This window comes from Mobula birostris, chromosome 16, assembly GCF_030028105.1.
Source record: "Mobula birostris isolate sMobBir1 chromosome 16, sMobBir1.hap1, whole genome shotgun sequence".
NCBI lineage: Eukaryota > Metazoa > Chordata > Chondrichthyes > Myliobatiformes > Myliobatidae > Mobula > Mobula birostris.
In genome coordinates, this window is record NC_092385.1 from 56,426,546 (window position 1) to 56,442,375 (window position 15,830).

At 43.5% G+C, this 15,830-nt stretch overlaps 1 protein-coding gene across 5 annotated transcripts in view; it reads left to right on the forward strand.

Moving 5' to 3' along the window:
* Positions 1-15,830, forward strand: part of srgap3 (SLIT-ROBO Rho GTPase activating protein 3) — a 301,106-nt gene that overhangs the window by 231,132 nt on the left and 54,144 nt on the right. For 3 of the 5 annotated variants that reach the window (XM_072280674.1, XM_072280675.1, XM_072280677.1), the window contains 2 exons: positions 2,556-2,616; positions 7,570-7,647. In XM_072280674.1, coding sequence (XP_072136775.1) covers positions 2,556-2,616; positions 7,570-7,647 — 139 coding nt within the window. The remainder of the gene's footprint in view (positions 1-2,555; positions 2,617-7,569; positions 7,648-15,830) is intronic. The other 2 variants (XM_072280676.1, XM_072280678.1) reach the window with 1 other exon arrangement.

Here is a 15,830-nt window from a genome sequence, read left to right on the forward strand (position 1 = left end):
AGCATTTCTTGCTCATCTGTTTTGCCCTGTGTAGCAGGGTGCCTTATTAAGCTGCCTAAGTGGACAGGTGAGTAGGTGAGTCAACCATTCAGGTGTTCACCAGATTGGGTAAGTATCTTCCAGCATTGAACCAAATGGTCAACGGCATTTGACCTTGATGATCCCTTCTTTCCACTCAGAAGGTCAACCCATCATGGAATTCCATGCAAGATAATCACTGTCTTCCCCCTTTTCTCTAGCCCCAGTCTGATCCACTCTCCCTTTGGAGACTGGGAATCAAAGTTTGCTTTGGCTAATTCTGTGACCACAGCAATCAGGAAGGATCAAGAGTTGTGTATCCAGGAGCAAATAATATCAGTAAATCTGTGTAAACAAAGGGTGTGCTAGACTGCCAATAAGAAAATGAGAGGAAGAGACAATTGTTTCGGCATCCCACAAGGCAGAGGCAGTTTAATAGAAATGAGAGCCTGACTTTTCTAAACTGCAAGCAATATTGCCATTACCAATGGTAACAGACTGCAGAGATAAATATGACCTGGGACATATGAAGGGTGACGGGACTGCGCGCTGAGTGACAGTACCAGGCACAGTATCCATTGGCTGTATCTACAGGAATCGTATTATCTTCTCTCTCCTTCAACGACCGCCACACCGCTCAACACAGTGCACAGACAGAACTCATTAACTTCCTGCTGCACCATGGCAACACACACAAGGCTGAAGCGAAATGTACTTAATTAAACAGATTCGTCTCATTCCTCGCCTTGCTATCTCCCTTGCTGAAATGTCCAGGGGCTAATTAACATTCATTTGAACTTGCTTTGCATATCCTCCCAATTAGTATCTTCATTGTGAAAAGGGATCCAAAGCCATTTTATGGATTAAATGTAAACAGAACTTTTTCCAAACAAACATAAGTTTTTTTAATTTCTATGTCAGACATTTAGCCAATACTGCAGTGAGATTGCGTGGGGACACAGCCCTCCAGCCACATTGTCTTCCACATGAACAGTGCACCTATACACATACATACAAGCACACATCCACACGTGCCAATGGTCTCATACACACACACACATGCACACACACACACACGCACACACACGCACACACGCACACAGCTGGACAAAGTGGCAAGCACATGCATGTAGACACATAAACGTGCACAGATAGAGACACGTACTCACTTACAGACACACACTAAGACTGATGCTGAGACGAGTACACCTGGAAAATCACAGACATACATGAAGGTGCATACATACCCAGATGCCCACACATACTTACTCACACTGTCTGTCTCTCTCTCTCTCTCACACACACACACACACACACACACACACACAGTAGTTTGAATGATCCCCTTCGGTGCTCTATAGTCCTTAGTGTCCTGATCAGCTATCATATGTTCCCCTACTCATCCCTGCTCAATGTCCCTCACAATACTGATTGCCTTTACAAAGAAGAATTGGTGGCGTTTCATAATGATGGCACCTTACCTGTGTGCGTATTTTCATTGTACAACAACAATGACTATAGTTTCATCGTGATTTGGAAACCCTTCAGTAAGAGGACGTGAAGTGCCCATCAATAAATGACTGCACTTATTAGCCGTTCTGAAAGAAAAATACAGTCCTGAGAAACACAGTTCCAACAACTTCACAGGGTAGAAACTGTCCATCAGTTGTACAGATCTGTGTGAGTGTGCATCCATCTATGGCCATGAGGTTTTATTTCTCCCTGCCATGTCCTTGTCTTCCTCCGTTCCTTTTCCTTTCCAGCTTCACCTTAAATGCAGCTAAGATGGAGGTAGAATGTTAAGAGATGGCCTTCCCATTACCAGCATCCTTCATCAAACCCAAGCAGGACTGTTGATTGGAGTTTCCCCTGGTCTGGGGAGAGTGACAGCCTGCAGCTCCCTGTTGGCACACAACTCCCAATGGGAAATCACACTCAGCAGCTGTCAGGAATGAATGAAAAGGACAACACATTGCTGAGGTAGAGTTGAGGGCAATTATTAGACGTGTTCAGAGAGACTACGGCATGTTTATGGCCCCAGTAACATCAAAACCGAAGGAGTCTGTGGTTGGAGGTTGAGGCAGTCTTGCTCAGATCCAGACCTTCTGAACCAGTGATGAAGCTCTGCATGATGGGCAGCTGTGGGACAAACCTTTCTGACAGCGATTCGCTGAAAAAGATCCACCATGAGGGGTTTGTACATTCTCCCTGAGTCTGCGTGGGTTTCCTGTGGATGCTCCCGTTTCCTCCGGATGCTCCCATTTCCTCCCAGTTTCCAAAGACATACGGGTTAGGAGGTTAATTGGCCAAGTGTGTAACTGGGTAGCGCTGTCATTGGGCCAGAGGGGCCTGTTGCCATGCTGTATCTCTAATTTATAAAAAAAGAAAGAACTAGATAAAATAAAGAATGAGTTCACCAGAAAGGCTTTGCACTCTCCTGTTCTTTGCTTTGTCTTCAGCTAATACCCTTCCTCTGACTGTCTGTGATCTTCCTACAAGTACCCCCATTTCCTGATAATGTCCCTTTTCTTTTTAAGGATTCCGGACAAGCCATCCCACTTGTGGTGGAGAGCTGCATTCGATTTATCAACCTTTATGGTAACTTATTCATAATTTAATACTTGTCTACTATTGTTATGATTGCAATTGTCTAAGACTCAGGGACTAATCCCACAATGCCGTCCACGCCATCTCCTCACAGCTCCCATTGGGCAGGAGGGACAGAAGCCCGATGTCCCACACTGCCTTATTCAGGAACACACACAGAATGCTGGGGGAGCTCAGCAGGCCAGGCATCATCTATGGAAAAAAAGTTCAGTCGACGTTTCGGCTGAGACCCTTCGGCAGGACTGGAGAAGAAAAAGCTCTGCCCGCCAGAAAAAGCAAGATCTCCCAGTGGCCACTCATTTCAATTCCACTTCCCATTCCCATTCCGATATGTCTATACATGGCCTCCTCCACTGTCATGATGAGGCCACACTTAGGTTGGAGGAACAACACTTTATATTCCGTCTGGGTAGCCTCCAACCAGATGGCATGAACACTGATTTCTCAAACTTGTGGTAATGCCACCCCTCCTTCACCATTCCCCATCCCCTTTTCCCTCTCTCACCTTATCTCCTTGCCTGCCCATCGCTTTCCTCTGATGTTCCTCCCCTCGTTCTTTCTTCCATGGCCTTCTGTCCTCTTCTATCAGACTCCCCCTTCTCCAGCCCTGTATCTCTTTTACCAATCAATTTCCCCTCTTTACTTCATCCCTCCCCCTTCAGGTTTCACCTGTCACCTTGCACTTCTCTCTCCCCTCCTGCTCCCCCCCCCATCTTTTAGATCTACTCCTCTGCTTTTTTTTCTCCCGTCCTGCCAAAGGGTCTCAGCCTGAAATGTCGACTGTACTTTTTTCCATAGATGCTGCCTGGCCTGCTGAGTTTATCCAGCATTTTGTGTGTGTTGCTGGGATTTCCAGCGTCTGCAGATTTTCTCTTGTTTGTGATTTTATTCAGGAACAGCTACTTGGTTTCAACCATTGTGTTCTTGGACCTATCTGCACAACCCTAATCACTGCCTCAGTACAGCAACACAATGACCACTTTACACTACAGTTGACTTTATTGGCTCTAACGATGCTCTTTCTTGTAAAATTGTGTATAATTTACACTTAATTTATGTTTTTCTCATGAGTGCTGTTTATCTGATACTAAGAGCCTGTGATGTTGCTGCAAGTAAGTCTTTTATTGCACCTGTGCACACATGTACTGGTGTATATGACAATAAACTCGTCTTTGACTTTGAAAGAACACCATTTATTTTCCATTCCTGAAGAGTTATTGCTACTCTCTGCTTTCTTAGTTGTCTCAATCCACAAAGCATGCCAATATATAACACCACTCCCATTATCCTAACTCCTGCAGAAGTTTATCAAGCACCTACTGAAAGTCTAAGTTTATTACATTCATTTGCTCTTCCCTGCCTATCTTGGTAATTAAGCCTGGAACAATTATATTAGATTTGGCAAATAACATTTTTATTTCAAAAATTTGGGGCTATTTAAATTTTTCCGTGCTCAGTCACCATATCCCCAGTAGTAGATCCTTGTACTAGCAACGCCTGCGTTATGGGGGGTAGGGGGGTTGCTACTGGGGGCTTTGCAATCGTGGAAGACTTTGTGTGTCACAATTTCCCATAATGTGAAGCTACATCATCTGTGCATGCATCAAAAAACACACACTGAAAAGAAATGAGTGAATGAAAGCAATTTTTATTTTGTATCTCAAATTTTTGTACAGTGATTTGTGAATTCTGTAAGGACTGGCTTCCATAACCAGAAAAGAATATTGCACAGCTCACCTGTACTGACTTCAAGCTAACTGGGCTACAAACCCTCAAAGTTCTGAGTAAAATAAAGACAGACAACCAATGTGCAAAAGAAGATAAATTGTGCAAATGATAAAAAAAAATATTGAGAACATGAGCTGTAGAGTCCTTGAAAGTGATTCTATAGGTTGTGGATCAATTCAGAGTTGAGGAGAGTGAAGTTATCCATGTTGGTTCAGAAATCTGATGATGAAAGAAACATAGAAATATAGAAAATAGGTGCAGGAGTAGGCCATTCGGCCCTTTGAGCCTGCACCGCCATTCAGTATGATCATGGCTGATCATTCAACTCAGAACCCTGTACCTGACTTCTCTCCATACCCCCTGATCCCTTTAGCCACAAGGGCCATATCTAACTCCCTCTTAAATATAACCAATGAACTGGCCTCAACTGTTTCCTGTGGCAGAGAATTCCACAGATTCACCACTCTCTGTGTGAAGAAGTTTTTCCTCATCTCAGTCCTAAAAAGCTTCCCCTTTATCCTTAAACTGTGACCCCTCGTTCTGGACTTCCCCAACATCGGGAACAATCTTCCTGCATCTAGCCTGTCCAATCCCTTTAGAATTTTATACGTTTCAATAAGATCCCCCCTCAATCTTCTAAATTCCAACGAGTACAAGCCCAGTTCATCCAGTCTTTCTTCATATGAAAGTCCTGCCATCCCAGGAATCAATCTGGTGAACCTTCTTTGTACTCCCTCTATGGCAAGGATGTCTTTCCTCAGATTAGGGGACCAAAACTGCACACAATACTCCAGGTGTGGTCTCACCAAGGCCTTGTACAACTGCAGTAGTACCTCCCTGCTCCTGTACTCGAATCCTCTCGCTATAAATGCCAGCATACCATTCACCTTTTTCACCGCCTGCTGTACCTGCATGCCCGCTTTCAATGACTGGTGTATAATGACACACAGGTCTCGTTGCACCTCCCCTTCTCCTAATCGGCCACCATTCAGATAATAATCTGTTTTCCTGTTTTTGCCACCAAAGTGGATAACCTCACATTTATCCACATTAAATTGCATCTGCCATGAATTTGCCCACTCACCTAACCTATCCAAGTCACCCTGCATCCTCTTAACATCCTCCTCACAGCTAACACTGCCGCCCAGCTTCGTGTCATCCGTAAACTTGGAGATGCTGCATTTAATTCCCTCGTCTAAATCATTAATATATATTGTAAACAACTGGGGTCCCAGCACTGAGCCTTGCGGTACCCCACTAGTCACTGCCTGCAATTTTGAAAAGGTCCCGTTTATTCCCACTCTTTGCTTCCTGTCTGCCAACCAATTCTCCATCCACATCAATACCTTACCCCCAATACCGTGTGCTTTAAGTTTGCACACTAATCTGCTGTGTGCGACCTTGTCAAAAGCCTTTTGAAAATCCAAATATACCACATCCACTGGTTCTCCCCTATCCACTCTACTAGTTACATCCTCAAAAAATCCTATAAGATTCGTCAGACATGATTTTCCTTTCACAAGTCCATGCTGACTTTGTCCGATGATTTCACCGCTTTCCAAATATGCTGTTATCACATCTTTGATAACTGACTCTAGCATTTTCCCCACCACCGATGTCAGGCTAACCGGTCTATAATTCCCCGGTTTCTCTCTTACTCCTTTTTTAAAAAGCAGGGTTACATTTAGCCACCCTCCAATCCTCAGGAACTAATCCAGAATCTAAAAAGTTTTGAAAAATTATCACTAATGCATCCACTATTTCTTGGGTAATAACTGTTCCTGAACCTGATGATTTTGGATCTAAGGCTCCCGTACCTCCTGCCTGATTGTAGTAGTGAGAGGAGAGCATGGCTTGGATGGTGGGGGTTCCTCGATTATAGTCTCTGCAATCTTCAACTCCAAGGTTATGACTGTTGGCTTCCAATCCATATTCTAGGATTTAGAAAAAGATCAGGCAAATCAGCACAGCTACTTTTATAACTTTATGCCATTTTCTGTCGGACCCTGGGGCCTGTTACTTTTTTGTACAAATTAATTTTTACAAACATTAATTAATTTAAGCATTATGCCCTCAGTAGATCCCACAATTCCCAACATGTTCTTTGAATCCTTTATGTAATGCAAAATGGAAGTGTTTACGAAAGGTGGATATGTATCCCTCATATGTGAAGACAAGCAAAATTATAATAAGGCATAAATATATGTCAGTTGTATCAATATTTTGTATTTGTATGGTATTTGGCAGCACAATGTTACAACTAGTCGAGCCCATTGCCTCTCAGCACCAGAGACTTGGGCTCAATCCTTAGGTGCCAAGAGGCAGTAGCTCTACGAGCTATGCAATTATGGAGTTTACTCATTCCCCCTGTGGGTTTCTACAAGACCGTAAGACATGGGAGCAGAATTAGCCCATTCAGCACATCAAGTGTGCTTCACCATTCCATCATGGCCGATTTATCATCCCTCTCAATCCCACTCCCCTATCTTCTCCACTTAACCTTTGATGCCCTTACTAATGAAGACCCTGTTAACTCCCACTTTAAGTATACCAAGTGACCAGAGTGGTAACGAATTCCACAGGTTCACCACCCTCTGGCTAAAGAACTTCCTCATCTCTATTCTAAAGGGATGCCTTTGTGATCTGAGGCTATGCTGTCTTGTGCTATACTCCTTTGCTATTCGAAGTATCCTCTCCATATCCACTCTATCTAGACTTTTCAATATTTGATAGTTTTCAATGAGATTCCCCCCTCATTCTTCTAAACTCCAGTAAGTGTAGGCCCAGAGTTATCAAATGCTTCTCAAACATTAACCCTCTCATTTCCAGGATAATTTCCACACCAGTTCTTTGGTTTCTCAAAGATGGGTGGGTTGGTGGGTTAATTGGATACTGTGAATTATCCCTAGTGCAGAAGGGTGGTAGAATAGATGGAAATGTGGGAGATTAGGTTACAGGGAAAATTACTGGGGAATGGGATTGTGTTGAGAGTCAGCATAGACTGGATGAGCCAAACAGCCTTCTCTATCATATGGAAATGTGGAAGTAAGAAATCCAGATTGATGGCATGGTTATTCTGCTCTGGTTACCAACTGCTTGGACTGTTGGTAAAAACGTTTCTGTGCCGACTTGATGAAGTAGAGCCACTGGGTTACCAATAGCAGCTTGTCGTGTCTGTTTTGGATTTCCGAATCAAAATGTCCATTCTGTTTCCAGGTTTACAACAACAAGGCATTTTCCGAGTTCCTGGCTCTCAGAGTGAAGTCAATGACATCAAGAATGCTTTTGAGAGAGGTTAGTTTCAGAACATTAAAACTTTCTGAACATCTCCATATACCATTGATTCTAAACTGCAACATTCAAGTGAACACGCAGAGAGAATGTGCAAGTAATTTTGGGGTTAAGAGTTGATCAGCTTGAAGTTATGGAATCATACAGCTCAGAAACTGGCCCTTTGGCCAAGATGCCTTTCTAAGCAAGCCCACTTGACCCATATCCCTATAAACATTTCTGATCCATGTAGCCGTCCAAATCAACCCACATCCCTATAAACCTGTCCAACTCATGTACCTGTTCAAATGTCTTTTAAATGTCATTATTACGTCTGCCTCACCACTTACTCTGGCAGCTCATTCCACATAGATACCAGCCTTTGTGTGAAGAAGTTTCTCCTCAAATTCCTATTAAATCTTTCCCCTCTCACCTTAAACGTAATCCTTCCAAGTACCTTGTGGTTTGAATGCTTTAAACCATTTTTTATAATGCTGTTTACATCATAAATACAAGCTGGTATTTATGTATCTGGGAGCCTGGGGTGAAGCAGACAAGATTCTGTACATTGACCAGTTCAAAGGTTATGAGGAGCAGACAGACAATTGCATCTAAGGCTTAGATCCAATCAGCTCTGCTCTTTTTGAATGGCAAAGCAAGTTTGGGCATCCTACTTCCTAACAGCAGAAGATTCGCAGATGCTGGAAATCCGAGCAATACACACAAAATGCCAGAGGAGCTCAGCGGCCAGGCAGCATCTATGGAAAAAAAGTACAGTCCACATTTCAGGCCGAAACCCTTCGGCTGGACTGAAAAAGGAAAGCTGAGGAGTAGATTTAAAAGGTGGGAGGAGGGGAGAGAGAAACACCAGGTGGTAGGTGAAACCTGGAGGGGGATGGATGAAGTAAAGAGCTGAGAAGTGGTGAAAGAGACAGAAAGCCATGGAGGATAGAAAAAAAGGAGGAAGGAGCACCAGAGGGAGGTGATGGGTGGGCAAGGAGATGAGGTGAGAGAAGGAAAGGGGGAAGGGAAATGGTGAAGGGGGGGGAATGGGGTCATTATCGGAAGTTCAAGAAATCGATGTTCATGCCATCAGGTTGGAGGCTACCCAAATGGTATATAAGGTGTTGTTCCTCCAACCAAAGTGTGGCATCATCATAGCGGTGGAGGAGGCCATCAATAGGCATGTCAGAATGAGAATGGGAAGAGCAATCAAAATGGGTGGCCACTGGGAGATCCCACTTGTTCTGACGGACGGAGCATAGATGCTCGGTGAAGCAGTCTCCCAATCTACGTCGGGTCTCACCGATATACAGGAGGCCACACCGGGAGCACCAGACACAGTATATGACCCCAACAGACTCACAAGTGAAGTTTCGCCTCACCTGGAGGGACTGTATGGGGCCCTGAATGGTAGTGAGGGAGGAGGTGTAGGGGCAGGTGTGGCAGTTGTTCCACTTGCAAGGGTAAGTGCCAAGAGGGAGATCGGTGGGGAGGGACAAATGAACAAGAGAGTCGCGTAGGGAGCGATCCCTGCGGAAAGCAGAAAGTTGGGGGGGGCGCGGTGGAGGGTAAGATGTGCTTGGTGGTGGGATCCCATTGGAGGTAGCAGAAGTTTGGAGAATTATGTGCTGGACACTGAGTCTGGTGGGGTGGCAGGTGAGGACAAGTGGATCCCTATCCCTGGTAGGGTGGCGGGAAGATGGGGTAAGAGCAGACATTTGTGAAATGGAAGAAATGCGGTTGAGGGCAGTGTTGATGGTGGAGGAAGGGAAGCCCTTTTCTTTGAAAAAAGAGGACATCTCCTTCATTCTAGAATGAAAAGCCTCATCCTTGGAGCAGACATGGCAGAGACAGAGGAATTGAGAGAAGGGGATGGCGTTTTTACAAGTAGCAGGGTGAGAAGACGTATTGTGAGAGTCTGTGGGTTTATAATACACATCAGTAGATAATGTGTCCCCAGAGACAGAGACAGAGAGATGGAGAAAGGGGAGGGTGGTGTCGGAAATGGACCAGGTGAACTTGAGGGCAGGGTGGAAGTTGGAGGCAAAGCGGATGAAGTTGATGAGTTCAGCACAATGCATGAATCAGCACCAACGTAGTCCTACTTCCTAAGTTCTTATTCCTGAGATGTGTCATCTTCTAGCTTGTAAGAGTCACCAGTACAATTGGATTAGTATCATTGTTGGTGTTCAGTATAAGTGATTGGACTCTCCTATATTTGATGTTTTATCTAGATCAGTGGTTCCCAAAGTAGGCGATATCGCCCTCTGGGGGCGGTGAGGGTTTCTAAGGGGGTGGGTCCCCTCGGTAGCAAGGGGAACAACTGAGGGATTACAGGCTTTATTTAAGAAATAAATTATTTATTATAAGGATTTGATCCTCGGTACCTCATAACTGATTACAATGATCACGTAATCATCTCATGTCTTGCTAACCCATTGTTCTCTTAGACTTTTCTCAAGGTGTATTATAGTTGTTGAAAAGCAATATGAAACTTCTGTATTTGGCATATCATGAGAAATCTGCAGTGAAGAATGTGTTATTTCCCACGCATTATTGCCGGTCACTACTGTAGTATATTGCTAGATAGTACGAACCCATCACACAGTGATGCAATCCCTATGAATTAGGTTATGTCTTTCAATGAAGTGAAGTTCACAATCTGCCCCTTCGAATCGCCCTGACCCCACTTGTCCATCCCACAGCCCAACCGAGATATCGCTGCCTCAGTTTACATACCTTCAGACAGAGTCAGCATTTGCCTGAGCTGTGATGATATCATAACTTTCCCCTTAATTGATCACAGCACTTGAGGTTGGACTTACACAAAAGCGATTGACTGTGTCATTAATCCATAACGACAATGTAAAAGTAGATCAAATGAAAAAGAAGTACCAACAGTATAGTGTGGAGTATCTGAAATATGGATTTACACTAGCGCCAAGCAACCAACAGCAGCCAATTCGTCTGTTGTGTGAAAAAACATTTTTCAAATGACACAATGAAACCGTCCAGGCTCCTTGGGCATTTGAAGAGAATACAGTCTGAAAAAGCAAACAAGTTCTTGGCTTATTTTCAGTCAATTTGTGAAAACTTTCAGAAAGGGAAAGCACTTCAAAACATGTTTGCCAGCAGTTCACAACAAAACAGTGATGGCTTGCATGCTTCATACAGCATTTCACTGCTCATTGTTAAACCTGGAAAGCCCCATACAACTGGAGAAGAACTGATTCTGCCAGCAGTAAGGGAGGTTTTAAGTACGTGTCACCAGACACATAAGCATGTGTTGCAAGACCAAATAATTAAAGTGATCGACTCAAGGACAACACTGTTCAAAGAGAAATTGATAAAATATCTGAGAATGTGAAAGACACATTGTGTGACACACTTAGAACAACAAAATTTGCTTTACGGTTGGATGAGTCAAAATTGCCAGGCAACAAATCTTTGTTTCTTGGTTATGTACACTCTTAAAAGATGAAAGCATGGTTCAAGATTTGTTATTTGCAAGAGGACTAGAAACAGACACAAAGGGGGGGGGGGGTCAATATTTCATGCTGTTGAGCAGTTTTTCAAAGCGAAGGACATTTCGCTCACCAACATTCTTGCTTGTGCATCATCAACGACAGGATGACATCGTGGGGTTATTATTTTTGGATGAAAGCTGTACCGAACATATTTACCATTCACTGTGTTATTCACAGCCAACGACCTACCTCAAAAAAATCTAAGTGATCAGCTGCACAAATCATTAAATACTGTTATCACAGCAGTAAATAAAATTAAGTCCCATGCTCTCAATTCCTGACTATTCTGGGAGCTTTGTATTGAGAATGATGAGCAGTTTGAATGAATCAGAATCAGGTTTATTATCACCGGCATGTGATGTGAAATTTGTTAACTTAGCAGCAGCAGTTCAATGCAATACATAATCTAGAAAAGAAAAATAAATCAATCAGTCAATCAATTACAGCATGTGTATATTGAATAGATTAAACGTTATGCAAAAAACAGAAATATTGTATATTAAAAAAGTGAGGTAGTGTCCAAGGGTTCAATGTCCATTGAGGAATCGGATGGCAGAGGGGAAGAAGCTGTTTCTGAATCGCTAAGTTTGTGCCTTCAGGCTTCTGTGCCTCCTACCTGATGGTAACAGTGAGAAAAGGACATGCCCTGGGTGCTGGAGGTCCTTAATAATGGACGCTGCCTTTCTGAGACACCGCTCCCCGAGAATGTCCTGGGTACTTTGTAGGCTAGTACCCAAGATGGAACTGACTTGATTTACATCCCTCTGCAGCTTCGTTCGGTCCTGTGCAGTAGCTTGCTCTTGCATACAGAAGTCATATGGCTCTCAAAATAGAACTATCTGAGACACTTTTATGTCCTTTTTGAAACTGTGATAAAATTTTTGAAGACAATCATCAACTCAGGAATATTAAGCATTGCATTGCTTATTTGTCGGAAGTATTCACAAAGTTTAATGAAACCAATCTTCAATTGCAAGGAAATAATCTGAATCTATCAAAGTCAAATCAGCTGAGTCTAAGTTTCTGTCCAAGTTAACCCTATTTCAGTGCAACATTGGCCTTTGTGACCTTTGCTAATTTCTGAGCCTCTCTGAGTTGGAAGAGAAAGAAAAAAATACCAGTTGATGATCTTCAAGTATACTGTGCCCACCTGGGTGAGCTGCATAAAGACATGTCAGAGAGATTTCAGAATCTTCTCTTGATCCAAATTCCAGATCGGATAATAAATCGATTCCTGAACACTTGAAATAAGGAACTAACAAAAAAAATTATAGAACAGATCTTCCTACAAAATAACTTTGAGCTGAAGATAAGTTTCAAAAAATCATATCAAGGCTTTTGTTTGCAGAGATAAATCTCTGAACACTACTCTGCACTATGGAAAAAGGTCAAGGTATTCTTTATTGCCTTTCCAACATCATAGTTAGCAGAGTGCAGTTTCAGTGCTGTCACCCAATTCCATTCAAAGCAACAAAGCAGACTGCAAATGACTGAACGTGGGGATCTGGGACTCCTTCTGAATGACATTCAGCCTGATGTTGAGAAGCTGATATCACTGCACCAGGCCCATCCAGTTCACTGACAGGTGAAAAGCAATGAAGTAGTGAATACTTGGACTGCTAATGTACACTCTAACATTGTTGATGAAAATTGTTTTTACTGTAATTAAATAAATAATTTTATTTGTAGCTTTAAATAGATTAGAATAATTTTTGCAATTATTTGCCACTGCTTTGAATCTGCAGTTCCTATTTTCCTTCCATTGTGCATGATAACGCAAACTTCTTCATAGTTTTTATGTAATGGCCGGAAAGGGAGAGGGAGCCACTGGGAGCCAAGACAGTGGTAACCCAAAAAGTATGGGAGCCACTGATCTGAAGTACCGTACATGAAACAATGTGGCTCGTTTATTCTGTTCATACCCAGAGCAGACTGGGGGTGCAGATCTGCATTTATTGTCCTGTTTTCCCCCTTTCTTGAGGGGAGCTTTTGCCTGGTCTGTAGGTACAAAGACAGCAACTTCAACTGTTCCTGAATGATCATGTGACCACAGTGGTGGCATCAATTACATAATCATTTGCAACATGAGTAATCTGTGGTTTAACCCGACCACGAGGAGTGAGAGTCAGCAACGTCACCTGTGGCGGCATTGCACTGAGCTACATAATGGCTCAGGTATGCATCAAAGACAATCCACATTGAACTCAGTAACAACTCGAGTGTGGTCTTGTGTTACCGTGGGCCAGGCTCAATTATAGCTTCAGATACCAAAACCACATATTGGTTCACCTGGAGCTTTGGGTTATTGTGGTTGTAGTGACAACACAGGTCTAGTTTCAGCTTGCCTTGGGCATGGTACAATTCCACTGGGGCTCAGCCTGGCTGGTTTCCAACAGCAGTTTATAAAGGTAGAGACTTTTTATATAAAGGTTAGCTTCATTTGTCACAGGTACATCGAAACATCAGAAAATATGGTGAAGTGTGTCGCCTGTGTCGGGGATGTGCTGGGGGCAGCCCACGCATCTTTGGAATGTGGGAGGGAACCCGTGTGCTCACGGGGAGAACCTGCAAACTCTCCACAGACAGAGGTGGGAATTGAACCCTGATCTCACAGCTCTGATAACTGCTACACTACAGAACTGCTTAACATACTCTACTGTACCAGTCACATACACTACCAGCTTGTCCGTGGATTACTGAGGGACCAAAAACGCATGGAAATTCAAGATAGCCTAGTGCTCTTGGCTGTCAGCTACACCTGGAATTCAGGCCTTCACCTCTCAAAGTTTTTCCATTGCATTCTTTCGCTCTGAGCTTCTGTTTCTTTTTTCCTCTGAACTTTCACCTCTGTTTTTGTGCGCTCGTTGTGTTGGCCATTTTGCACCCTCTTCCACAGTGTCACAACAGATAGGGCCCGCTCCAGGTCTCTCAGTTCCAGAGACCCGGGTCCAATCCTGATTCTGGGTGCTGCCTATGTGTGGAGATAGTACATTTTCCCTGAGACCGACTGGTGTTCCAACTTCCTCCCACATCCCGATATCATGCAGGTTACTGGATTGAATGGCTGCTTTGGATTTTCCTGAGTGTGTAATTAAAAGGTAGAATCTAGAGTAAATTGGTGGGACAGATTACATGGAAAATCAGTTGGGAAATGGATTGCTCTGAGCTGCTATAAGATAGGGCAAAATAGCCTGATTCTGAGACCCTTTCTCACCTACCCACCTTCCCTCTCACCTATCATCTACCAGCATGTACTCCTTCACCCCCCCCCCAACCTTCTTAATCTGGTTTCTTCCCCCTTCTTTTCAAGTCCTGATGAAGGGTCTTGGTCCGAAACGTTGATTGTTTATTCCTCTCCATAGGTACTACCTGACCTGCTGAGTTCCTCCAGTGTTTGTGTGTGTGTTGCTATGAGATAATTGATGGTTTTCCCCATTTGTGTCGTTCTTCCCCTCTATGGTTTGTTTTTGTAAGAGTTCCTTTAGTTTGACCTGAACACCAGTAAGCTCAGTTTTAAACTCAAACTCTAAGGAGGTCTTTTAGGATTCGCAGGTTTGGGAGGCTAGGTCTTTAATCCTTGTAATGCAGAAGAACAAGGGATGACCTTACAGGAGGGTTTAAAATTATAAGAGGCTGGATAGAGTGGAAGGTCTTTCCCCAGGGTAGGGGAGTCCAAAACTGAGGGCCAAGGCTTAGGGTGAGAGGGGCCTGAGGGCAATGTTTTCATGCACGGTCTGGTGGGTAGAGGGATTGATCTCCCAGAACAAATGGTTGATGCAGGTATAATACTATAATTTAAGGAGCACTTTGATAGGTACATGGAGGGATAGGGCTTAGAGGGAACTTGGGGCTAGCTGGGTGGGCAGTGGTCGGCATACACCGGTTGAGCCAAAGGGTCTGGAAACCTACATACCGCTCTATACAATTATAATCAAGTAATTCAGGGATAAGTTTAGATCTGTGATTTATTTCCAAGGTGCTTTAGTGTGCTGCATATTTGTGGATTTCTCTGCTAAGTTACGATAAAGTCAGTGTTTACTTCGCTCTCTCTGCCTCTATCACTTTGATTCTAATCTGTGCACCCAATCCAAGTTCAAAGCTCACAGTATATTTATCATCAGTATACAATTCCAAGATTCATCCTCTCCAGACATCGTCAAGATAGAGGTGGGAAGTGTATCAGGGTCCATGGTGTGCTGCTGAAAGAGTGCAGAGAAAAGTTACAAGGATGTTGCCAGAACACGAGGACCTGAATTACAGGGTAAGGTTGAAAAGGTTCGGACTTCAATCCCAAGTGCAGGAGAACGAGAGGAGATTTGAAAGAGGTATCCAAAATTATGAGGCGCATAAATAGGATAAATGCAAGCAGGCTTTTTCCTCTGAGGTTGGGTGAGAATAGGACTACAGGTCATGGGTTAAGGGTGAAAGGTGAAATGTTTAAGGGGAACATGAAGGGAAACTTCTCCACTCAGAGGGTGGTGAGAGTGTGGAACGAGTCACCAGTGGAAGTGATGGATGTGGGTTTGATTCCAATATTTAAGAGAAGTTTGGATAAGTACATAGTTGGGAACGGTACAGAGGGTTATGGTCCAAGTGCAGGTCAATGTGAATAGGCAGATTAACAGTTCAGCATGGACTAGTTCCTGTGTTGTAGTGTTCTATGAAACATCACCCTCC